The sequence below is a fragment of the Alligator mississippiensis genome, chromosome 10 (genome assembly GCF_030867095.1).
Source record: "Alligator mississippiensis isolate rAllMis1 chromosome 10, rAllMis1, whole genome shotgun sequence".
Taxonomy (NCBI): domain Eukaryota; kingdom Metazoa; phylum Chordata; order Crocodylia; family Alligatoridae; genus Alligator; species Alligator mississippiensis.
In genome coordinates this window covers 25,870,843-25,897,314 of record NC_081833.1, presented here as the reverse complement: position 1 = coordinate 25,897,314, position 26,472 = coordinate 25,870,843, and the positions used below count along the sequence as shown (strand labels likewise).

General features: G+C 48.7%; 1 protein-coding gene across 1 annotated transcript; it reads right to left on the bottom strand.

Annotated features, from left to right (window-relative positions):
• Positions 1-2,383: 2,383 nt before the first annotated feature.
• On the bottom strand, positions 2,384-16,814 carry LOC102576694 (L-serine dehydratase/L-threonine deaminase). The gene is made up of 8 exons (XM_006265823.4): positions 16,760-16,814; positions 11,413-11,573; positions 10,668-10,707; positions 9,372-9,511; positions 8,867-8,958; positions 7,399-7,626; positions 6,480-6,604; positions 2,384-4,622 (listed from the first exon to the last, which is right to left on the bottom strand). Exons 2-8 carry the CDS (start codon positions 11,563-11,565, stop codon positions 4,432-4,434), a joined length of 969 nt encoding a protein of 322 aa, XP_006265885.3. The 5' UTR covers positions 11,566-11,573; positions 16,760-16,814; the 3' UTR covers positions 2,384-4,431.
• Positions 16,815-26,472: the final 9,658 nt, after the last annotated feature.

The following is a 26,472-nucleotide window of genomic DNA, read 5'->3' as shown; positions in this document are numbered from 1 at the left end:
TGGGTGGGTTTGGATGCTAGAATATGTAAGTCAATCTTAGGACTTGAACAGTGCTGCTGGTCTTTGATACACTGAAAGATATTGAATCCTGGTTAAATGGCTAGGGACTGGGGCACATAACTTATGAGGAAAGGCTGAAGGAACTGGGTTTATTCAATCTGCAGAAGAGAAGACCGAGGGGGGAATTTGATAGCAGTCTTTAACTATTTGAAGGGGAGTTACAAAAAGGATGGAGCTGAACTGTTCTCAGTGGTGACAGATGACAGAACAAGGAGGAATGGTCTCAAATTGCAGCAAGGGAAATTTAGGTTGGATTTTAGGAAAAACTATCTCACTAGGAGGGTGGTGAAGCACTAGAATGGGTTACCTAGAGAGGTGATGGAATCTCTATCCTTAGAGGTTTTAAAGGCCCGGTTTGGCAAACCCCTGGCTAGAATGATCTAGTTAGGGATGGTCCTGCTTTGAGCAGGGGGTTGGACTAGATGGCCTCCCAAGGTCCCTTCCAACCCTAATTTTCTATGATTTATGATTCTATTAAACTCTCCATGGATCCCTCAAAAGAAAGGTTGGGAGCATCTTGGAACTGATTCTCAACCTCATAACATAGAATAAGATGGGTCAATTCCATCTTAACCTCAAGGCTCGAGCACATGGACAATAGTTTTAACCACATTATCCATCATTCCCAAATTCTTACCTCTGCTTGGGGGTGCAGAAAGTGTGATTGTCAGAGGGATTATACACAGAAAGGGTGTAGAGGTTTTAAAACCTTCCTTTACAGATCCGTGCTGATCCTCAAACTGCATCAAACCAGGAGGATGTCTGACATTCTGCTGTCACAGCACATGCTGTGTGTTGGTTGCTGTCTTGCATTTCACCCCACCTCAGACAGCAGAGAGAGTCTTGTTTTCTACACTTGGGCAGTGTTGCCAAGTCTGTTGATATCTGATGCTTTGCTCCAGGATTTCTCAAAGAAATCAATGGGAGGTTTGGTACCAAAATACTTTTATGGAACTGGTTTAGTCTTGCTCTCTGTACAGCAGTTCCTTTTCTATAAATGAGGATCCCGTGACTTCCAGATCCCCCAGGCTGTTCTGAGAATACATCAGTGATTATGAAATGCTCAAATCCAACAACCAAAGGCCATTCAAAACAGCAGGAAGGCATTTCTTTGAAAAGAGCCACATACCACATTTTTGAGTCACAAGTAGGGGCCACAATACTATAGAAATATGATTTTTCTAAAGTGACATAAGTTAAATATTTTACAACTAGCTGAAACCCACAAAACATTTGCGATTATATTTTTATTGCAAAAGTGTTTCTTTAAATACAGGATTTTTAGTTATCCTTTGACCAAATACTTTAACAGAATCAAAACTTTTCACCCTCAAAAAGGCTACATAAAACTATCCACGTGTAAACAGGCTTAGGAATATAAATACATATTTTGTCAAAAGTCTGACTTTGTGACTTATTTATAGTCATAGAATAAGAAGGCCCTTGTACACATGACTAAGGGCCCCTGTGCATGTGAGGAAATTGCCCCTTTTTGTGGTTTAATTGCCCTTTATAACAACTTAATTGCATAACAGTGTACACATTCAGCAGCATGTTATGATTAAATTTCATAGCAGTGTACACGTTCAGCAACTTATTTAAATTTAAATGACTTTTTTACATAGCAAACTAAAACACTTTCCAATTATTTTAGTTTGCTATGTAACAAATTACAGCAATATTCCTCAGGTGTACAAGGGCCCTATCTGGAGAAGGTGGTGGGGATGGTGCATGGGGCGCTGGAAGCCTGGCATGCTCGGGGAAGCTTGGGCTTGGTGGGCTTCCAGTGCCCCGTGCACCATCCCCACCACCTTCTCCAGCTGCCAGCACACCCAGCCACCCTTCTACCACCTTCCTGGGGCAGCCAGCCCATTCCTGGGTGGTCCCAGGAGGCAGGAAGGCAGTGGGAACGGTACATGGGGTGCTGGAAGCCTACCAAGCCCAAGCTTCCCTGAGTACATCCAGGCTTCCAGATCCCCATGCACTGTTGCATCTGGCAGGTGCTGCCTGTGAGCTGGGGCTGCACCCATGCAGCTAGTACCCTGCCCAGGTGGCCCTGGGGGACAGCACTGTCATGGAGGGAAGCACCGGGCTCCCCTGCAGCTCCTGGGTTGCGTGACCTAATGGTAGCTTGTGTGGGCAGGCTCTGCCGAGGGAAAAAAAAAGTGGCAAGAGGCCTGATCTTTTTTTTTCTTCCCAGAGCCTGCCTGCATCTCCTGTAGCTGGGGAGTGAGCTGCCAGTGGGTTGCACAGCCCCTGAACTGCAGGGGACCCGGGTGCTTTCCTCTGTGGTGGTGGCACCCCCTGGACAGCACCCACCCACTGGCACCTTGCCCGGGTGGTCTCGGGGGCTGCCACCACTGTGGAGGGAAGCACCGGGCCCCCTACAGCTCATGGCCCGCCAGCAGCTCACTCCCTGGCCGCAGGAGAGGCAGGCAGGCTCCAGGGGGAAAAAAAAAAGGATTGGGCCCCTCGACATTTTGTTTTTTTTTCCCTTTGGCAGCCAAGTTGGAGGTAGGGGGCGGGGGGGTGCTTCGTTTTAGCTCTGACTTGCCTGCATATCTGTTTGAAATGCTTCCGGATCTATAATAAAAACAAACTTATTCTGTCTGTCCAGAGCACTCTGATTGGTTGTTTCCACAAGCATTGTGATTGGCTGCCATCAAACAACATCAGAGTGCTCTGAACAGACAGAATAAGCCTTTTATTATTATTATAGATATTCAAAAAGTGGATGTGTTACAGAGTGCTAAGCCCTGGATACAAGCTATCAGAGTCACTCCTCAAACCACCAGCGCACCAACCCCTTTCTGCGCAGTGTGCACTAGAGTGATAAGTGAAAAAGGTAGATGCGGACAGATTGACCAGCTTGTTGTCTGTGCCCTTGGCTAAGAGACCAGGCTGGCAAGACTATACGATGCCAAACCCATGAAAGAAGTGTCCAGACAGCTGTGGCAACCCCACTGGCTGGGTTAGGTAGTACAGCTCCTTTAGATTTGTTTTGCAGTAGTGCAAAAGAGTTCTTTGCTGCAGGGGGTAACTCTGCCATCCTGAGAGGGCATTGGATAGATGGGGGCCAGCAGCTCTCCTACCCCCACTAGCTACCAAGTTCACCCTGAGTGGAACTGGGAGAGAGCTCTGATAGTGCTGACTGTGACAAACTGTCAATAGTTGGTTGGCATGTGCTCTTAATGTTAGTTGGTTGTCCATTTTCCCCCTTCAGTAACCCCTGTTGTAGTTCAGCATTGCTTGTGAGTGAGGAAGTATGATCACTTATTTTTCCAGATTTCTAGGTGTGGGATCAAGCCAAGATAAAAATGTGTGTAAAAACCCTAATTCTGAACCTGTTCCTTGCCACTGCTGTCTAGTGCCTACTAGAAGGGTTACAGTCTGACAGCACCAGGCACCTCTTCAAAATGCATGGGCTGTGCCATCAATAGGGCATAAAGACTAATTATATGCTTTCATCAGGGCAGGTGTCACCCCACTAGAATAAGCAGGGAGGTGCCTGTTATCACTCTTCAATATACACCAGTGGTTGATCAATCATAGAAAAGTAAGGTTGGAGGGGACCTCCAGTGGTCATCTAGTCCAACCCCCTGCTTGAGGCAGAATCATTCCCATCTATACCATCCCATACAAGTCCTTACCTAACCTATTCTTAAAACTACACAATCAATACTGCTGCACAAGTCCAAGGCATATTGCCCAGAGACAATACAAACACCCTAGCCTGCTACCTGATCCATATTGGTATCCCATCTTTCTGCTGTATCAGATATGGGCTAGAGCCATCAGGCCCCAGGAACTTGTGTCTAACAGCAGAGGATGCCCAGTGCTGCAGAAGGTATGTCAATCAGACTGCATGGCCTAGAGGTCACAACACTGGGTAGGACTCGGGAGAGCTGGGCTCTATTCCTGATGCTGCTGTGTGACTGGGCAAAATGCTCCCCCTCTCTGTGCTTCTTTATTGTCTCTCAGCCTTTGTCTATGTAGTTTGCACACAGAGATGACCTTTCACCATGTGTCTTCATGGCACCTGGGACAACAGGGCTACCCTGGCAGCCATTGACAGGAATGCACCACCATGCATAATGCACCACAGACCTATGTCAGTGGGTGGCGGGAAGGGGGGAGCCATTCCTTCCTGACCTCTGAGCTAGTCATGAAGCCAGGCCCTGAAGTACTAGATCTGGAGCCCTTAGGCTGCCTGACACAGGGGGAAGGGTGTTGTGATGAGTTACAGCCCTATAGCATTGCCAATGCAGTGACTGCTAAAAGTATCATTATGCTTAAAAATAGGGCCCATATAAAACTTCAGCACAACCAAGCTCTGTCCCAAGCACCCACAGCCCTGCCTACACTGAACTTCTAGATGCTCAGCTTCTTTTTGAGGTGCTGAAGCTCAGTCACGCTGATGTTGTTGCCACCGCACACAATGATCACAAGGGAGCTCAGCATGGCATCCAGCTTCCCTTCGGCCTGTAGCCTCTGCACCACGTTGCTGTAGACAGCACTCAGTGCTGCCCCACAGGCTGGCTCCACCAGGATCTTCTCATCATCTGCAGCAGGGGGAGAAGAGACCAGGAAAGATTATCTACCACCCTGAGGGGCAGCTTGGGTGCTCCCCTCCCTCTCCCTTCCTGTATTTGTGCAGACCAAGGGGTTGGAGGCGAGTCTAGAGAGATGTTCACAGAGGTGGGGCACAATCTTCTGACATGCTTGTCCTCCTGCAGGGGTGTCCATGTGGTGGGGGTGGTGCCTTCCACAAGGGGTGGCTGCCCATGAAAGGCAGGTAGGGGAAGTTCCTTCTCCTGCTGCTCTTCCCCATATCTATGCCAGGTTGGGAGAGACACAGATTCAGCTGCTGGCTCAACCCCTGAGTAGGACCCATGATGAACCCCGCTATCATGGAAGGGGAGAAGTTGCTGGTTCTTGGTTTTCTTGCACTTGTCATCTTCAAAGAATAGGTTTAGGCTTAAAATCTGGTCTGGATCAAATGAAGACTACATCCCCCTGAGGCATCTTTCTGTGAAAGGGCATATGGACAGAATCGGCCCAAATAGCATTAGTGTGACTGTGAAGAGTTCATGGGAACTCTTCCTGGGTGTGAGACCTGGAGAAAATGACTTGTATGATCATCGTCAAAGGTGCCACAGATCTTGCTGGTCTTTAGTAGCATCAAAACCATGTAGGCAGCTGCTGGATAATGACTAGCAGGGGACACTCTTGTTCCTTTCACCCTTGAGTCTTGAGTGTCAGGCAGGTTCTCACTAGCACTGGCACTGTTTCTCAACCTTTTTAGACTCAATACTCCCATCATTGAACTCAAAGCATCCTTTGGAAAATGCCAGCTCTTAGTTTTAACTTGTTTTTTGACTACCAAAAAATATTAGAGCAATTCTTCTGTTGCAAAGAACTCAGAGGGCACATTTGAGGTGCTGCAAACTGCACGCAACACATGTGAACCCATGCGCTGTACTAATTTGCAGTGTAGCAGTGTTTTTTTGACACCACAAGATCCTAGTACCAAAAAAAAGCTCTGGTAAAAATAGTGGTGCAGCACATGTGGTAGCAGCATGAGCTCCCAAAAACCAGAGTCTGGCCAGCCAAAACTACTCTCTGTCTGCTGGCCAGGATCCGAGCAGCTAGGGCTCAGTGCTGCTGCTGCCCCAGGACATGCCCAGAACCCCAGGTAATGCTGCTAACTTCCTCTCCCCTGTCTCGGTTCCTTTGCCACCCACCGGAGTGCACATGCAGGGCGTGCCCAGGGACAAATAGCAGTGGCACAAATATGGGCTGCTGCTATTTGTCCCAAGGGAAACAAATGCCCCTGCATGTGTGTGCTTGTGGGGGGACACCCAGAAAGTTCACACCAAGTCAGAACATTTTGAACACCATGGATTCCTGTTTGCAGTAATCTCTGGGTTTATCCTGTGAATCATGTCTGCACACCTAACGGTCCTAACACTGCGTGGCACCCCGCAGCACCCTTGAAAGGATCTGAAAGAACCATGCACCCTGGTTGCGAGTCACTCCTCTAGGAGCACAAAGGATTGTGAGAGAGCCACTACTGGCCTGGCCTGGCCTGGCACTGAGACACCATTATCATTGCAGGTAAGAAGGGGAGGGAGGAGGAGTCCTTTACCCCAGATCATCCACTGGAGGGAGATTTAATGGGGGTGGCTAGATACTGGAGCAGTCAGCCACTGTGTGTGCAGTGAGGCTGGCTGCAGGTTGGGACAGATGGTGGCTAATGCTAGTACACATCAAGGCAGATAACTGGGGGGCACACCCTCCGATGATGAGCCTCGCTGCTAGCCACTGTGTACACTGCTGATGAGCAGCCAAGACTTTCCATTGTGTTTGTGTGAGTGTGTGCATATGTGTATGCCCACACATACAGGCCTGTTACGTACCCACAAACTTTTCAATAGCTAAAATGGCCTCTTGGTCTGTGATGACTTCTGAGAAGACAGGGTGCTCCTGGGCCAGCCTCAGTGCCTCAGCTGCCACTGTCTTTACCCCAAGACTCATAGCAACACTGCAGCCAGCAGGGGAGAGGAGGAAGAAATATTTCTTAGTGATAGTAGAGTCTCTGAGAAGTGCCCCTGTTACATTTGTTACCAGCTCTCTTTAAGGACCATGGGGCAAGTGTGTGGGAAGCTGGTTTAGAGCCAGCTGAGGAGTAAGTCCTTGCTGCCTCTAGCAACCTTCTAGGCAGAGCTGGGGACTGGGTTGATGCTGCACCCTCAGGGCACGGCTAAGTCCAGTCTCCAGGTGCTATGGCCACATGGTGAGGGGGCAGCAGTGAGTAATCTCAAATCAGAACAACTTCCTTTTGTCTCTCTCTCTCTCTCCTCAGGTTACCCCTTCTCCCTTTTGATCCATGCCAAGGGCAGCAGACAGCTGGCATAAGCTATCCACCACCAGCATAAGCTGTTTCCTGCTTCCTCCTAGATCACAAAGTAGTTGTCCTTAGGGAAGGGAGAACAGCATGGAGAACTGTCTCCCATCTCCTCTTGGCCCCATGGGGCAGGATCACTATGCCATTTGACAGCATGTATGCCTGGGTAGAGATGCCCTGGCATGGGAGTGCAGTGGGATGGGGAATGATCAAAGACAAAGCGCATCTAGAATCCAAGGCACCTGGGCTGCAGAATAGAGAATGTGGAGGAGAAACCCTGTAAGACCAGGAGCATCTCCCCATCATGGCTTGGATGATTTTTCTGTCCCTGTTGCCATGGACCCTCTCCTTAAATACTGAGTCACAAGCTGCCAGCCCCAAGCAATGCTCCCCTTTCCCCACCAACATTCCTCCTCTCTGCCCCCACTCACCTAGTGATTTCCGGCAGTGTCACCAGTTTCCTAGCAGCCATGGCTGCGTTCAGGCTGTGTGCCCCTTTAGTCTCCATGGCAATAATGGGCACATCCTTCCAGCCCACCTCCCAGAGGCCCTGGATCACTCCGCACAGCATACCCCCTCCTCCCACAGATAGGGCCACTGCCCCGGGCTTGGACTCCATGCTTTTCTTCATCTCCCTCACCATGGATGTGTGTCCCTCCCTGCAAGGAGACAGTAGGAGCAGTCAGTGCTGTGGGGAAAGGAAGGTCAGGAGTAGAGATGAACCAAGATGAACAGCCCAGACTGAGCTGTGCATGAGGCCTCAGACAATGTGGCTCCTGAGTCTGCAGTTGTTCCAGCATCTTCTCACTGACTTAGGTGAAACTTCATCTGCTTACCAGCAGAGCTAGAGAAGCAGGCTCTGGCCTGGTCTGGCATATTAGCCTCAGACAGTACCTCAGGTTGCATTGGAGAGTCACGCTGTTCTCGGTAGCCTGTCACTAGCTGAAAGCTGAGATCAGGCCCTGGCTGACATCAGTCAGATGATGGGCTAAACCAGAGCTGTCCAACTGGTGTTTCCTAGGCTGCATATGGCCCACAAGGGGTTAATTTTTGCCCCTTAGGCTCCCACCCAGCTGCCGCTCCCCCCATTACTCTGGTAGCAGCAGCACTGGGGAACTCTGGGCTCCCCCTCCCTCCTCTGACTTCCACTTTCTGCCCTGGGCACAGGGGCCAGGGCAGGGCAGGGCAGTCCATGAGGCTGGGGGATCCGGCAGCCTGGAATGCCCACATGGTGCTGTGCAGCAAGGGAGCCTGCAGCCAGGGTGCTGAGGGTGAGGCTGGGATGCCTATGTGGGCAGTGCAGTAGGTTGGGGGTGGGGAAAAGGCATGTGTGCAACAAGCGGCCCAGGGTGCCTGTGGCCCATGATGATGCAGCCCATGCTGCTGCAGTCTGTGGGGTACATAGCCCGCAGCTGCTTAGAAGCTGAACAGCCCTGGGCTAAGCAAACCCTGACGTGGAGCTCGATTCCCACTCTTAGCTCTAGTGCTATGTTCTGTAGCTTAGCTCGGGGCCAATACGCAGGTACCTTAGCCAGGCTAGCAGCACTGTTTGCTGTGGACCCATTGATTTGAAGATGCACTATGAGGAACCTGCATCCACAGTGGTGGGTGGTGAATAGATGCATGCAGTCCTCCTTGTGAGCTTCATCCTAGCACACCGATGGTGACTATGCTAATGCAGCTTCAACAAAGGGCACATTTTTGCCTTGGCATCATCTCGTTAGAGACTCCACCCCATAGTGTGCACATAGTGGCCCCTTTGGGGCAACAGGCTTATAGATTTAGCTCTACTGCCCCTGGCTAGCCAGGGCACCAGGCATGTTATTAACCAACAGGGACTTAAAGGTGTGGCACTTCCAGCTCCCACCAGCCACCCCTCTTGTCCCCCAGGCCACTTACCAGATGAGGGGGTCATCAAAAGGAGGAACATAGACCCAATTAGGGTTGTTCTTCACCAGCTCCTTGGCTTGTTTAGTGGTTTCATCCACTGCCTGCAGAGCAGACAGATATTTTATCAGACACCAGTCCATGCAGAGACATCAGCATTTTGCCTTTTAAAAGACACAGTTTGTCTTTTACCATTTAGGATGGGAACTGGATAAGTAACGGGTCTCTCCTCATGGATTCCTGAAGGCTGTGGTAGGTACACAACTTGATGTGAACAGCTGGCATGGATGTGGGCACAACTCCCCCCTCCCTTAGTCTCTTCCCTCTACAGCAGAGACCTCAGCAGGGACCACTCCTGGGGGCACATGGACAGAGCAATGTACCTCACAGTCCACAATGTGATCTGCTCTCCAGATCTAGCTGCACTCTGATTCTGGGTAGACTGAGAAACATTGAACCTCCCAGCACAGACAGACAGGTTTCTTGTACACTTCCTCTGCTAGATACACACACCTACCTCTCCTACAATTTCAGCAGTGGCTCCCTCATTCTTCAGCTGCTGGATGGTGAAATCTGGGGTGGATCTGGGAACAAGGATGGTGGCAGGGATACCCAGATTCCTGGCTGAGTAGGCAGCTGCCATGCCAGCATTACCACCTAAAAACAGTAGCATCAGGTGTCACAACTCCTCCCCATTCAACAGAATCTGTGCCACTCCCTCTCTTATCCTGGGGACCATCTCTCCCATAGTCTCCCCATGCCCAATCCCAATCTGAGCACCCTGAAGCCAGGAGTTCACAGGGAATTACATAATTTTTCTAAACCACTTGCAATAGGTGGTTTGCTGTGAAGTCACACCAGACAGTATGGCCCAGACACCACGAGTCTAGTCCTGTCCAAATTTCCATTCCCAGTTATGCCAGGCTGAGAATCCTGCACTCCACCAGCAGAAGGGCAAATCCTGCATGCGGGGCATGGGTGGGGAGACTCATAACAGAGTAGGAAATTAAGTGCTGAGCTCCCACATGACCAAAGCTGCGTAAAACTCTCTAGCTGTATTCCCCGCAGCCTACATATCCACATCTGGTGGCTCTTTGCAATCATCCTGCCACTACAAGTACCAGCCAGCAGGACACAGCTTGGCACACACTTGGGGCTTTCTGCACATCTCTATGGGTGCATCTACATGTGCAATTAGCATGACTGAATAAATTCTAGTGTAATTTGCACCAGAATTTAATCGCTGCCATGAATGTTTATATGTGTGCTTGGGAGTGCAGCCCCTTGAGCAGGAGTGGTGCAGCCCCAGCTGGCAGGGAGTCCTAGGGGTCAGCCTGCCAGTCTGGAGCTGCTCTGCCCTGGCTCAACATGCTGCAGAGGGGCTGACTCAGGTATGAGGAAACTGAGGATGATACAGTGCGGGGCTGGCCGGAAGGCAGCCCCCATGCTGTAGCACTCTCGTGCCCTAGCCAGCCCCAGTCACCATCTACATGTGCATTGTGGTGCACTAATAACTCCACCATAGGATAATACTTGTGTTGGGCAGTACTATCATATGGTGGAGTTAATTAGTTTATCCTGACTTAAAAGTGCCACCTGTATAGATGGTGATGCATTACTGCTGAGCATGTAGACACATGTAGACTACAGCTGAGCATGTAGACATCTAAACACACGTGTAGATGCCCCCTGTGACTCTTATTTACACATATGCACAAGGGGAGGAGCCAAGTCCAGGAGGTTCTGGTGTGATACATCAGCTACCCAGTGCACCATCCTGAGAGAGCTAGTTTTCCAGATTGGCGTATCTCACCTGAAGCGCATACAAAGTGCTTACAGCCGTTCTTCGCCTTCTGTGGGGATAAAGGAATAGGAATGAATGGGAGCTGGTAATGACCCCGATGACCCTGTAAGAGTTCCCCCCCTCCTGGTTCTACATTTGAGCTGTTATTTCAGGTCATTGTGCCCTGCGTCATACTCTAGGTACTCTCTGCTTTTTAGTGGTACCTTCACTATGGTCCACAGTGCTGCCAAAGCCACCATGCCACCTCCCGCTCATTCAAGCCACCTTCCAACTCCACTTCCATGACTCTCACTCAGTCCTGGCCCATCAATTCCCCACCCCCAGTTCCCTCTGGGAGTAGGTGGCTGGGTGGGTAGACTTGTGTGTCTGTCTTGGGACTGATGTGTGCTGACGTCCCACCATCTGGTAAACCCCATCCGGTTCTGCTCAGTGCTAAGAGGCAGGGAGCATAGTGAGTATCCCTGCCAACTCTGTTCTTGTTCTTTCCAGTTCTCTCCTCCCAGGGGTCATCTCTACGCTCCATCCTAGATGGGCACAGAAATCCAGGGCAGGTTTTCCTCAGTCATCCCAGTTTAGAAGCTGGCTTTCTGAGCCAACACTGCCTACAATATATGAATGCCTTTCTGTGCCTGCTACAAATGGATCCAGCCACCTCCTAGCAACAGTACATCTTGGTTGTAGTACGCATTCCTCCTTCCCCGCTATTCCATGACTATGCTCCTTCTCCCAGGCCTCCAGTTCCCAGGCTCCATACCGTTTTACAGAAGTGGCCGATGCCCCGGATCTTAAATGAGCCAGAGGGCTGAGCACTGTCCAGCTTGAGGTAGACTTTGGTGCCAGCCACTTTGGAGAGGGCAATGCTTTCCCTTAGTGGTGTGGCTACATGCAGGTTCCTCTCAAAAATCATTCTGAGCACTAAGAAAAGAAAACAAGACATGTAAGTGTCCCTGAGTCTTGTGTGAGCCTGTGACAGTCTGCCTTTGCCAGGGATTTGTACTGCAGGCCACAGCTCCTTTTTAAAAACACATTGTTTCTACCCTTCCTGACTGTGGAGAAAACTTTGAATTGATATGATGACAGCCTGCATCTGCCTTGAATTGCAGGGGTGTGAGCTGGCCCATCCAGTGCCCTGCTAGCTCTGAAGCCTCATAAAGGTTGAGTTAGATCTGAACAATGATCAGACCCTGCTGGGAAGGGGCCAGGTGTATTATATCACCTGAGAAAGCCACCCTAGAGGGATGGGGCAGGGGACCGTGGAACAGGGGGACTAAAGGAAAAGTGTCTCAGGGAGTGGCAGACCTGGGTAAGTAAGGCTGGTCTGCTTGATGTGTTATAGCTAGGAAGAATCTTGGATGGGGCAGGATTCTTCTCTGAGCTGGAAAACAGGCTGCTACCATAAGTCTGGATAGCATCAGCATGTTACCTACATTGGGAGAATGGAACCCGAGGGACCAAACTCAGACCTGATATAAATGGGGTCTGAATGTACCTGATGTAAATGGGGTCAAACTCCCATTTGACTCCAAGTCAGTCAGTGGATGTATTCAAGTCCTATCATCTCTTTGCATCCTTCTGTCTTTGTTTTCAGTACCATGTGGCTGGTGTGTATGAATCCAGTTTGCCATGTCCCTGTTGCCTCTCTATCTCTCTCAAAACCCACCACTTCAGGGGGACTAGAAGCATATGCAGCAGAAAGCTGGGGCTGAAACTTTTTGTGGCGGCTGGCAATAGCAGCAGCACTACAGCACTGCCATCCAGCAGTGCCCAGCACCACTTGGCATGCAGCTGCTCCTCTGCCACTGCATAGAGCACCAGTGCACATCAGCCCTATGGGAGGGAGGGGCAGGGGTCCCCCCCAAATAATATTTTCCCCCACCGCCTATGACTAGAAGCCCAACCTTCCCCTCAGAGGAGTAAGAAGTAGCATCCCAAAGATATACAGACACCTGTGAATGTTATCAGAAGTTATCAGCAGAAAAACTGGTTAGACCTCCAGTACCAAAAGATCCCCCAGGCTGCTACATGTGACTTACAGTAGCAAAGAGTGATCAGGGCTTTGTATCCTTGATATAGACCAGCCACTAGAAGGTGGCCATAGCATGCTTGGCTGGCACGTTGTACATGGTTATCATGACCTACTTAATCACTTCTCCTCCTTTCTGCTTGTTTGTCCATCCATCTGGAAAGTAAACTCTTTGAGGAGGTAGAGTGACTATTGTATTTGAGTTACTATTGTCTATGAAATCCTTAGCATGCAGAGAAAAGGTACCTCAATGGATCTGAACTTATGATTGGAAAAAAAATCCTGTTGTTCTAATTGGTTTTTCTGCAAAATGCTAGGAAAGTCCAAAATAAACTAAGACTATTGCATTTCCTCCCCCACTTTTTCACACTTTAAAGGGTGGGAATATTGTGGGAATACTAGACTGTTTTAGACTGAATATCAGGAAACTCTGTGTCAGTGTTAAAGCAGCGAGGCAGTGGAATAGACTGCCTAGGGAAGCTGTGGAATCTCCTTCACTGGAGGCTTTCAAGAGGAGGTTGGATAAGCTTTGGTCATAGGTGGTCTAGGAGTAGCAATGCCAGGAATGTGCTATGAAGGGCACAGGAGACCATCACAAATGCTTGGAGATCATAAGAAGTGCCCAGAGTGGATGCAAACTGGAAAATGAGGCTGAGCTCCACAGCTGGCTTGGTTATAAAACAGGATTGAAGAACTAAGACAAGTTTATGGAGAGGACAGGATGACAGACAGAGGAGTTCTGGCTCTACAATTAGGATATAGTATACTTGGAGTTGTGTTCCTCCTTCCCAGGTTGCAGAGCAGAGTGAAGGGTGTTTGGCTTGCCCCTACGCTTCTGGGCTTTGCTAGTTACCACATGGTGCTGCAAAGGAATGTTTTCCCCTCCAGCTGTTACAGCTGTCAAGAGGTGTTTTTCCATTTCCCTCAAAAGCACTGGCTGCAGCCAAGGCTGGGGATTTTGACTGGGGTATGCCAGTGCTCCTGCTGGGACTAAAACCCAGAGGTTGCTAATTTGAGGGTTTTTCTCCTCCCCTCAAAGTCAGATTGATCGCCATATTTGCAATTGGGAAGGAATTTTAGTCTGTGGTCAGACTGGCAGGGACTGTGGGGGTTTTTGACTTTTCATTGGGGGCATGGCCCTCTTCTTATGCACATTCTGACAAACTGCTTCCTCTCCATGCAGTGGCAGGACACTAACAGTGCTTTTGTCCTCTTGCTTTACTGGTGGCAATTTAGGGTGCTCTTGATGTTATCCAGCATTGTATGAGGAGGTCGTTCATGCAGTTTTGCTTGGCATAGGCTAGACCAGTGTTTCCCAGCCTTTTTAGAATAAAAAGACTTGGGAACTGTTTTATCTTTAGTGGCACCCCATTTAAAACAATTGTTTTTATTACAGTGTTGAAAAAAGAGAGACTGGAAACGTATGTTTTAAACAAACTAGAAAAAACAAACATGAATAACCATAATAAATGTGATACTTGAGCCTAGTGCTGCCTGAGTTGGGAACCACTGCTCTAGAAAGATGCTCTTATAGCTTCTGTCACCACAAGGTCTGAAAACCCTTCATCTGTAAAGTACTTATCCCTGGAGCAATTCTGAGGCACCGAGACTAAGGGTCATATTCCATCTGACTCTGAAGATCTCTTATGCCACTCAGGGCATTAAGGGTGAGGTCTAGACATAAGATGTTTTTCAATGCAAAGGAGATTCCTTGAATGAGGGCTTTGTACAAAAACATAACATGTATTTAATATTCACAATAAAACCACAAGTTTCCCACAGTAGCAGAAACTGCTCTCTCAGCACATGGCCCAAAAAGGAAAGGGAGAGGGAGGTTGGGAAGGAAAGTAACAGTTAAGGGGCAGCCTGGGGTGGGGAGGGGAAGGGAGGAAGGGGGTGGTTCACCGCAGGGCATACATGCCTTTGCAAAGCCCAGCCATGGGTAGAGTTCTGCTGGCCAGCATGGTGCGGTGCAGTGCAGCAAGGCCCCGTAGCAGCTCCCACCAGCTTGCCCCAGAGACCTCCTGCCTCATTTTTACTTTCAGCCTGGGCTATGACCTGTTCTGGGAAAGGAGGGGTAAGTGCCTCCCCTGAACCTTGTGTGCACTGCACCTGTCTCAGGAATTGCATTTCCTGGGGGATTCAGTTTTGCTCCTTAGACACACACACACTCTGGAAAGATACTGTTGCTACGCGAGTGATGTCCCCTTTGCGGGGTGTCCAAGTCCTTTGGGTCCTTACTCAGCTTCACTCCCTTTAGAACTGGCCCAGCTGGGGAAATCACTTGCCAGGAGAAATATGCAAGCAGAGACTCTCAGTTAGATCCTGTTGCAGGCTTGTGGGTGTCCTCTGGTGGTCAGCCCACACCTCCTTGCCCTCCCCAAGTTCCCATCTGTCATGTCTTTGTGATTCAGTAGGCTCACTGTTCAGCCAGGGGCAACCTTAGGTGCTCTCTTTCAGTGATCACATCATAGGGCCACCTCTGCTTGGGCCCCTGCAATGTGACCCCTTCTGTCCACTATCAGTCCTACTGGTTTTTCAGCCCAGTCAGCTCCTTGGGCTCACCACTCTATGCCAGTTTCTCTACTTTTCGCAAGTTAGGCTGCAGCCTCCTTATCAGTCAGCCCCACCAGGCCTGCAGGGGCCCCTTATCAGTTTTGCAGGAGTTGCTCTCCCTTCAAACCCTAATTTTCTCTGATTCTATGAAATATGTCTAAATAACAAACATTCACTGCACTTGCTATAGGTGCCCTCACTAGCCTCCCACCTTCCCATCCAGCGCCCCCATGCACCTACATCCTTGTGGCCAGGTGACTACTCTGCAAAACAATAAAAAAACCAAGAAACTCAGTTCCTGTTGGGATGCCTTTCCCCAGGCATCTAGTAATGTCCACTGGGGTTCATCCCAGCTCCAGCCCTCCTAAGCCTAGTCACAGTCTGTAGCCCAGATTCTTCAGGTCTTGGCAAAAAGCTCTTTCACTCAGCTGTGCCAGGGCCTGTCTGTCAGTTATTCCCAGAACTGAGCTTATGCAGTCCCAGGCCTTAGAAGGTGCCTTTTCCTCACTCACAACACCTAATGCGGCCCAGAGTCCCTTACATGCTCCCCTTCCTTCATCCTTGTCTTGGGGTTGGGGTCTGTTCATTGGATACTTCTTGTTTTAACTCTTCCTGGAAAAGAAGTCCTCATTTATGTGCTTCTTTTCTGGTCTTTGCTCTATTGTGAAGTAGTAGTGTTGCAAACTCAAGTCTCAGTTAACCCTCTTCCTTGCAACGCATGTTATGCATGGGGTTCTGGGTCAGGCTTTTCTATTGTCCCTGGTTTTCTTTAATGATGTCTACAATTCTCTGTGGCAGTCAGTTCAGAAAGGGAATAGCCTGTTGAGGCCTGTGGAGCTTCCATCACACCAAACATTAGTGGGGCCAACATCAGATCCCAGTGTTTGGGGCCTGTCCTATACATATCTTCAACATGTTTTTTAAGGTCTTACTGAATTGCTCCTACATCCTTGTGGCCCTTAAGTTCTCACCTATACAACTGTTCCTAACCAATGTACCACATGTAGCAGGCCAGAGGGGTGTCCTGCAGTGCTTTGCTACTCCTGGCAGTCAGTCCTTACCTACTTGCTCTCCCAGTTTCTTGGTGACCTAGTGATTCTTTCCTGCCATGTCTTGATGTGTATGATTAATATGAAGTAAGTTCTCAGTCTCACTGGGTGTGTGCCCCCCTCCTTCTTATCAGTCAGTCCCATCGGGGTGCAATCCCCCTTTATCACTTAGTCTCACCACATTAGCCAGTCCCGCTGTGCCTGGGTGCTCCTTATCAGTCAATTCCCAAATAGCCCTGCCTTATGAGTCCTACTGGCCATGTGGCCTCCTTATCAGTTATCCAGAAGTTGTTTATCAAAATACCTGTAAATAAAAAATGTTCACTGCACTCAACATAAGTGTCCTCAGTGGCCTGTTAACACCTCATCCAGCCACTCATCCAGCCCAGCCACCCTTTCCCCAGGCCCTCCCCAGGCTTTTACTTACTTCCATTGGGATTTATCCCAGGTCTAGCCCTCCTAAGCCTACTCACGGTTCGTAGTTCAGCTTCTTTAGGTCTTGGCAAGGAGTTTCTTCCCTCAGCTGTGCCAGGGCCTGACTGCCAGCTTGTCCCTGGAACTGAGCTTTTATAGCACCAGGCTCCACCCCTTTTAGCTGAAGCAGCCCTGCCCTTAAAAGGTGCCAGTCCACCCCTTTCCTTATTTATTCCACCTAATGGGGTCAGGGATCCCCTACTGCAGTTCCACGGCCCCCATCCTCCATTCCGTAAGATGACAAGTGGCTTGGAAGTGTAACTGAGGTTGTGCTCTCAGCCTCTTGCAGGAGGTGAGGGCTATGGCTAGGTTTTTGTGAGGGAAAGAAGGGAAGGAACAATACAATTGCCTCACAGCAACTCCACTGGCCATCAAAATGACTATTGGCTGCTATGTGAGCCCTTGTGGTGGGAAGAGAAACGGCAGAGATTTTGAGACTTAGGCTAGGGACAAACATTACACATAAACTGGTTTAAGCAATCAGAAACTGGTTTAAACCCGTAACAGAACAGATGTTCAGTGCACATACACTAGTTTGAAAATGGCTGAAACCAGTTTGAGATAAACCTAGCTGAATGTAGTACCAGACTTCAGACCCCTTGCTGGTTTTACATAAACCAGACACTGCCAGCATCCCAACATGCTCTCTGGGCTGGGTGGAGCTCTTTGTTCCACAGCAGGGTTGGCCCTTCCCCTCTGCTCCCTGGCTGCAGATCAGCACAGACTTGCAGTCTGCTTGGCTTCTCCCTGCTAAGCAGGGATTATTCCTCCCCCCCTTACACAGACACCTCAGCATTAGCTAGCAGACCACATGGTGGCTATGGTCCATGCTGTGGGACAGGACAGAGGCAGACAGGCTTTTTGGAGCTAATCAACAGGTAGTATAATGTCCTTCCTTGGAAGAGCTGTTTAAGAAGAGCTCCATTAATTAATGGAGAGAAGCTTTGTTTTCTTAATGAGTTGATTAACACTGAGTTAGGGGTGATAAAAATTCTCTGCTGGGCTGCTACAGGGAGGGAGGAAATCCTGCTGGGGCTTGGCCATGCCCCCCTCAACTCAGCACTCTGGAAGTAAAGGGAGGGCTGCTCTAGCACCTCCCAGCTTGTAGCCTGAGCCATTGCAGGCATGTGCCTGCATTTCTGGGATGTCTGTCTGGTTACAAAACTGATTTAGCCTAGCCAGGTTAGACTAACCTGCAAGGATTGAATCAACTCAGACTCAGGCTTTTTGAATTTCTGTCCTTAACCTTAGGGGCTAAAGGTGACAAAGAACAGTAAAGGCTCCACAGATGCAGCAGGGAATGGAAGTGTGTTTTTGTATGTGGTAGAGAGTGGAAAGCAAAGCAAACTTGCCTCAGGAATCTTATTTATTATTACTGATAATGTCCTGGTGCATAGTTTCCCCATGGAGATATTTGGCACTGAATCCCTTTGAGCAGCTCATCCCATCGCTGGCATCTACTAGGTAAAAATCAGGCTGAGAACAGACAGAGAACTCAGAGGGAGGTGGCACTTTGCCAACGTGGCCCCTTGTGTGAGGTCAGGCATCAAGAAAAAGGCAATAAAAATAAATATGTGGCCAGTTTCAAGCATTCTCTTCATCTCCTAGAGTCCTCAGTTGCTCTGATGATGAGAGCCAGTGCCTCCCAGGCTCCTGTGAATGAAGTAAATGCTGTTACCCCTGAAGTACAGAGTGAGGCAGTCCTGGCTCCCAGTCCTGTGCTCAGACTGCAGTTCCCTCTATCATTTGTCATCACTCAGTGTACATTGAGAATATGAGGAAGAGAAGACACTTACCAGCTAATCTTCAAGCCAAGCTGCAGGGTCTTTGGCTAATGTGTGTCCTGATGCCTTGTGGTCTTGCTGCTGCTGTCCAGTGCAGGAATTAACAGAATGGCTGGTCTCCTCTGGGCCCTTTGCAGCCTCTAGGAGCCTTTGGAGCCACTGTCTCAATGGAGGATGCTGTCCTTTGGCTAGCTTTATAGGCCTGTGGTCTCTGCTTGATGGCCAGTTGGGGTCCAGAGTGGGGCACTGCTCCCTTTCACACCCTGGTGCTGATGTCATTCTCCTCTCCTTCTCAGCAATGAGATACTAGCTAAAAGGACCCCAGCAGAAACAAGACCAAAACAGAAGACACTGGGGAGCGGGGAAGAGGGAGAGGAGGGAAGGGGAGGATGGGGAATTCTTCCAGCTCTTTGCAAAAGGGAAAGAGCCTATTTCAGGCACTCCAATACCAAAAGGAGATGACGTGTACACAGGCACTGGGGAGGGGAGACTGCCTCACGTAAAGGTTCCCTGAGTCAGATGTTTCAGAGTCAGCTCAAACCAGGTTGAGGAGCTGGGGCTGGAATTCAGCGTAGGGAAAGAATACCTCTCCCCCTCCCCCAGGGGCTGGAGCTGCTGTCTGGGGCCCTTTGCATTCAGAGGACATTGAGTTCCTTTGCTTTCTCTGAGACTCAACACAGAGAGAAAAATGAAACTTTAAGGGCCAAGGGCTGCCTATTAAATTGGGATCCTTGCTCCTTCAAATTCTCTCTCAATCTGGTGGCGTCTTTTTCCTTCCCCACTAGCCTTGGATAGATTTTCTTCTACACAACAAATGACCTTGCAAGAGATAGTGATTACACTATCTTGCATGGGGGAGAAAGAAATAGGGCTTTGGGGTTTCGTGTTGGACTCCACTACTGACTTTTTATCTAATTACAGTATAGTCAAATTAGTTAACTTTGCTGGGATTCCATCTATTTTCTCCATCACTGTGTTGTCTGAGCACTTCCCCACACTTTCAGATGAGAAAATGATAGAAATCTCTTGAGCATTTTGGTTTGTAGAAGGGATAGCCACTGTATGCTTTGGTTAGCCTGTGTGACTGTGTGAGCACCAGCAGGATAGAGGCAGGTGCATGGTATATGAAGAACACAGTGGCCAAGCTCATTCAAAGAGGTGAACTTTGCATTTAGTTGTGAACATAAGGAGACTTGTGGCCTGCTTGCTGTCACAGGGACGAGTTCCAAAGAGGAGGCGCAGCTTCTGTTGGGTTCTGCCTCCTGCATGTACGAGACTCCTCAATGCCTCACCCATTACAGTCTGGTGGAATATGACCGCTAGGGGTGGTTACGGTGATGGCATCTCAAATAGCATGTGAGGTACCGAGTGTCAGAAGCAAATCTGTACCCTGGACTCTGCATTCAGCTGGAACCAGTGCAGAGAGCAAAGTGAAGGGGCAATAGGCATATGCTGACCTAGCAGACAGCCTGATGTATTTTGTACCAGTAGGAGTCTTTTCCAGGAAGCATGCAGATATAATGAGCCTGGTTTCTCCCCTAGTGGCACAACCTTAACACCAGTCTAGGATGGCATTGAAGACCACTCCTGATTTACCCTGCAGCAGGTGATGGGACAATCTGGCCCACTGAACTCCAATAAGCAAGCACTGAGGTCACAAATGCATAGTCCCATGTGTTGACCCCAACCCCAAGCTAGGGACCACAGCATGATATCATTGAGCCTTCTGTACCCAGCAACAATACAGTTCCCATGCTTTTATCATACAGCACCCTTTATTAAACTTCTGCAAAAAGAAATATAGCTAGACTATATATGAGAACAAAATGCAGATAACACATTCCATGAATTATAGTTGGATGGACTCTATTCTTAATTATACTTAACAGACACAAGCAGTCTTATGTAAAACTGAGTGCTCTTTAACCTCCCCCTCCCCACTGAAATCCTAAAAGTCCTCACAGGTGAATCTTTCCCAAAACAGAAACTAAATTCTAAGAGTCAAAGAATCCATAAAACATGTGCGGATGGGAACCTCAGCACAGGGCAAAAGAGGAACCCACCCTTGATCTCTGATTTACTGTTCATTCCCATACAGAATAACATCTTACAAATTATCTGCTTAAAAACCTAAGCCAAATATGGGAATGAAAGAATACCATGGTGTCACCCCACTTGCCAAGATGGTCCACATTGACTCAATACCTTTATGAAGATTATGCCCCCACACACATTGACTCAGTCCTTTTATGAAGATTATGCCCCACTTAATCTGAAGGTCTGCATATGGATCTCTGTCTAGTAGGTTGGGTTACAATCATCAGGCCAGTCACAGGTGCAGGATGTGACACAGGAGATAAATTTGTCACAGAGCCTCTCTCTTCCTCCTGGCATTGTGCCTATCTTATCTGGGTTTAATGTTAGCCATGTGTTGAATTTAGCTGGGCATTGGGCAAGCTAGGAGATGGTGCTGTGAATGGCATGAGTACTAAATATTGTTTCTGGCCAGAACTGCAGCTGAGAGCATCTCCTTAGCTTCTCCAACAGCTTCATGTTGATGTTGGGTAGCATCAGAGACAGGATTGGGCCTCCCTGGTTGAGGATGATGCAGGGGATGGATGAGGAATATCTGTTCACCTTACAGCCCTTCGGTGCCAAACAATAATATGCTGTAGTCAGTGGTTTTCAGTGATAGAGAGGGTCTGGAAAGATAGGCAGTAGGAAAGTTTTGTTTTTCTTCAGGGAAAGAGTGGGTATGTGGGTTGGGACAGCAGTGGTCTAAGGAAATGGAACCACTTGCACAAGGTCACAGGAAACATATGGACACATGAAGACCAAGAACTTCTTGAACTTTCCAGAGCTCGAGGTTCTGCTTTTACCATAAATCCAGGCTTCCTTTTTTACTATGCAGAACCTGCGTCTGCTATTGCCCAACACAGAGTAACTGCTGATGCACCTCAGTGCTGAGCTTCACCCCCCTTTGCTATTCCCATCCTGGGTCCCCAACACACAGAAATTCTGGCCATGTCCCTTGGAACTTGACTCTGTGCCTCCCGCTGCCCTATTCCTAGGATCCCCTGAATGTTGTCAGCTCGCCTTGCTCTCTCTAGTTGTCCCTCAGAGGCTAGGAGGAAGCCCTTTTGGCCATGAACAAAAAGTGGAGTTATAGCACAGGTCTCCAGAACTGAAATTCTCATGCACTGAGACCCTCCAAGTCTTCATTATGCCCCTGACTTGGATACTCAGGACATGGCTGGATAGCAAGCCAGCCACCTGGACATACTCTGCCAGCCAGCATACTTTAGCTTTAACAACATGCACTCTAGCCCTAAACTAGGGAAGCTGGAACCTAAGAGCTACAGTGCTCATCAAATGGAAGGCACATGCCCATGACTGCCGTGCATGGAGCGTGCCTGGGTTTGTGACCATGGGGATCTAGCACTCTTTGGCCTTGTCCTTTCACCTGACTCTTGGAGAGTCTGGTCTCCAAGAAGCAGGACATGAGGGGTTCCCTGGTTTGGAGCTATCCCATGTGCCAAGGCAGGGGCTGGAATATGTGGGGGCTGTCTGGGCTCAGGAGGAGAAATAAGGCCAAGATGGTGGATCTGCTGTCTAATTTCTGTTTCTTAATTCACCCCAGCAAGGGCTGGCTCATAGAGCTGGCCAAACACATTACCAGGGGGAGAGCAGTAGCTCTCACCTGCCATGTGAATGGGATAATTCTTGTGCAGCGTGGGAGCTGCTTAGTGCTGACTGGAGGGTCTCCTGGGGAATTGGGGGGTCTCCTCCCTCTTATAGCCAGTCTCCTTAGCTTCTTTTTCAGTGGTGAGCTCTGTCCCCCTGATGCCTACTTCTGGACACCTTCCTCCCCAGGCAGCATGGCAGGACAGTGTCATGCTAGGCAGGGGTGAGTCAGTGTTGAGTCTGCCTTCTGGAGGGGGAAGGGGAATCAGGGGCTCTTGCATTTATCTGTGCCAGCCCTTGCTCTCCCTTGGTGACTGGGGGAAAAAGAATCAAATCTTGGCAGGAAACCTCCCTGGAGCTTGGGTAGAGAACAGGACTCCCCCTCCTGCAGGGAAACACAAGGATGGGCCAGCACTCAGCAGACAAACTGTATAATCATTTAAAGGATGCAGCGCTGAAGAGCCTGAATCAATATTTGCTCCTGATCCTGTGCTGGTCCAAAGGTTTCGCAACTGACTTCATTGGGAGCAGGTCAGGCCCTTGGGTCTTCTGAAGGCTGGCCCACCACACACTTTTCATTTCTGTGCTCGAAGTTTTTTGATTTGTCTGAGTGCTGGAGAGCTATGGGTGAGTTGCCTCTATAGAAAATACTAGAAGCCTGTGGGAGGCAGCTGGAAACATTCTTCTTATAATTTTCTTTTTCTGGGTCTACCCATGCCACTCAACTCCAGAGAAGAAGTGAAGGGTTAAGGTCCGGGCAGTAGGAGAACTGAGCTCACTTTCTTAAGAGACCTCAGCCAAGCCAGTCAAGATGAAATTATTTTTTCTGAAGCTCTCAGCACTGGTCTGACTGAGATCCCATTGAAGTCAGTGGTAAAGCTCCCATTGATTTCAGTGGCGGCAGGATTTGGCCAGTGCTAAAAGCTATTCAGAATAGCGCTTTTAGTGGCAGATGGCAGTGCTGAGTAGCTTTCAATAAGCTAGCTCAGATCCCCTCAGAAGTTCACTAGCGGAGGCCAGACAGAGTCTACAAGTGGGGCGGTGTGTCTGGAAGTGGGATTGCCCTGCAAAAAGTCTAGGAACCACCATGATACACTCTAAGAAGTCTCCACCGAGCACGTGCAAACAGATTTCTCTAAAAGCCTGTTGGTTGGCTAACTTTGTGGTAAAGGCACATCCATGACACAAAAGTTACCTTTGCATTATCCTTACTGTATCCTGTATTTCACTGATCTCATGCTGGGTAGGGTTATTGGGGCAAGGGAAGGATTTGTGGGACATCACCTTATTAGGTCTCATATTAGTGGAGATGGAGAAAGAAAGCATTCTCCTGTTGGGGAAAAGGGCCATATGTGGATCACTTAGAAATTCTCAAGGCAACAACTGTATTAGCCGCTAACACTGTTTTAGGTGACATATATAGATGTAGCACAGACTATAGTACCAAGCGTGTTCTTCAGCTCTAGGGAGTATGAGGATCTGTAGGCTGCAGCAGAGCAATACAGGTCTGCTTGCAAAGCCTATGGTCATTGGCTTCAATTTCAGGATAATAAATGAACTCTTTGGTGCTTAAACTTTCTGTCTTAGAAGCTGTTTTGACCCAAGACCAAAGAGGTAAAGTACTAGGGACATATAAGCAGTCAACATGGGGCTGCCCTGATAGTAGCTGGAAGAGTGGTCTTTACATCCCCCTGTGAAGTCAGTACCCAGACAATACAGCTTGGGGTGTCTGCCACAGTCCTGGTCAGCTAACTCTGTGCCCAGGTCTTGGTGGTAGGCATATATCAGTGGCCATTGAGCTGCTCCCTTCAATTTGACTCTCATTATTAGGGGCAGGAAAGAGGCTGCTGGGGTTCAACTAGTGGATTTTGGACCCTGTGTTTTTAAATGGCTAGAGTGAAATTTCTAAAACTCAGTGCTTAAATTGCACTTGCTTATTATGTACCTACTAAAAGGTTATCTGTTCATGGAGACATGCATATCATTATGCAGCTCTGTGTTAGCAAACATGTATACACGTGGCAACTGCACATATGTTTTTACATGTCCATGTCTATACACCATCACCACCCCAGTTTGTGTCGGGGTGCCCATGCCCATTTTGTATATGCAGTTCTTCAGCCAGGCATATACCAGTTGGTTTTGTCCATATGCATGCCACACGCAACACTGGTTTTAGGGTTAAGTACATCTGCATGTAAAATCTTTCTGTCATGGACTGCTGCCAAACATTCCAGGGATGTCTGAGTGGGAGACTCCCACTGAGCTTCTGCACATAGTGGGAAGTGCATCCTTCTTTCCAAATGCTTCCATGGTATGGCAATAGAACAACAACTGAACAGAAGCAGTGAGAGAGACCCAGCAGAGAAGAAATTAAAGTTATTAGACCTTGAGGCAGATTGGGTGTTTTATGCATGTCTGGAAAGCAGCAGGAGATGCAGGGGTGGGTGAGGTGGGAGCTCTGGCTTCCTGGCAGTGAAGGGCCAGGTACCGCCCTGAGCAATGCTCTGTCTGTTGCAATCCTCTGTCTGTAGTTCAAAGCCAGGCTGTCTGTATTCTCACAGAGCATTTTATCTCCTGATGCTGAGAGGTGGAGTCATAATATAGCCTTGCAAGAGTCAAGCTAAGCCCAAGGACTTGCTCACTTTCTCACAAAGCTCAGTTTGCAGGAATCACAATACATCTGTTAAAACCAAGGGTATCCCTTGGAGGGATCGTGGACACTTACATGAATTACACATGGCACTCAGGTAATCATATAAGGGGAAACTTCAAGCTGAAGCCCAGCCAGTTTTACAAAATAAGCTCCAAGCTTTACCTTAGACCACGCTGCAGGGCAATTGTCTTTGTTTAAAATACTATTTTCTGATGGTTTTCCCCATTAGTACATGGAAGACCAAAGCTAAGGCACATCTGCATTGCAGGGGTTGCAGTCTGCCCAGACCTACTTCATCAAGTTTAAACTAGCCAGCTTGAGTCCTGCTAGCCATGTAGCAGCAACAGCATGTGCTCAGCTTGGGCATAATGCCTATTCACCCAGCTTCTTGGATGGTTTTGCACCTGAGCCCAGTGCTGTCACAGCTACACTGCTAGCAGAATCCAAGCCTGCCAGTGTAGAGCTCTCTAGGCTGCCTCTACATGAGTTGCTATAGCCATAGTGAAGGTATCATAGACATTTATGAAAGCACCCAAGTGACTTAGAAGCCAAAGTCTTGTTTCAAAAGTGACCAGATCCTCTAAAGCAGGGTAGTCAACCTGTGGCTCAGGTGCCACAAGTGGCATTGACAGCCTCTGTGTGTGGCACATGGCAGACTGGGGTTGGGGGCAGGTACCACAGTGGCAGATAGGGCAGGGAACAGAAAGCAGCCCATCAAATCAGGCAGGGAGCACAGAGCAGAAAGCAGAGCAGCAGCCTACCTGATTTGACAGGGTAAGGGAAACAGAGTAGAGTGGTACTCAGGGAGGTGTTGGGGCTAATTTGTGGTACTCCTGCCAAAAAGGTTGGCCCCCAATGCTCTAGAGTCTTTAGGTGCCTAATGCCCATTCATTTCAAAGAGGGCTAGATCCTGAGGAAATGAGGTGCCTACAAATCCCGGAGGATCTGGGGCCAGATGTTATTCTACCTATTCAGCATCTAAATGGATTTTGGTGACTAAATGAAATCCTATTCCACCTTGCTCAAGTCCCTGAAAATCCATGAATGCATCTGCTTTTGTAGCTTCCCATCATTTGACTCTTCAGACTGAGACGTGCAAAGCAGGAAGGAGGAGGGGGACTCCACCACCTTTTACATTAAGAGTTTTTCAGGCATTGAGCAGAGTGGAATAGGATCTCACTTAGATGTCTAAATCCACTTAGATTAGATGCCTACTCTAGATGCATCTAATCTTAGATGCCTAAAAGGTGGAATAAGAGAGTGCAGGGAGAAGAGGGAAATATTTTGTAATCATAGAATCTTAGAAAACAAGGGTTAGAAAGGACCTCAGATCATCTAGTCCAGTCCCCTGCTCCAAGCAGGACCATCCCCAACTAGATCATCCCAATATTACAGATTTTACAGATATTACAACATTACGAGATTACAGATTTTCTTGTAGTCTCATCCAGTCCTGGTTATTTGGGGTGCTGTTTGCACCCAGAGTGGGTGGATCACTCTGTGGGCAGGAGTGGCCTCATTAATCTGACAATGTCTCTTTAACATCACTCTCATTTTCTCATTAACTCTGCTTCCTGCCCTCCCATTC

What these genes read in the sequence shown, in the direction of transcription:
- LOC102576694 (XM_006265823.4), bottom strand. Translation starts at nt 11,565, where the DNA reads ATGATTTTTGAGAGGAACCTGCATGTAGCCACACCACTAAGGGAAAGC. An exon ending in TCGGCCACTTCTGTAAAACG is followed by an intron (nt 10,708 to 11,412) that starts GTATGGAGCCTG and finishes TTATCCCCACAG; the next exon opens with AAGGCGAAGAACGGCTGTAA. An exon ending in TTTGATGACCCCCTCATCTG is followed by an intron (nt 7,627 to 8,866) that starts GTAAGTGGCCTG and finishes GTCTCCTTGCAG; the next exon opens with GGAGGGACACACATCCATGG.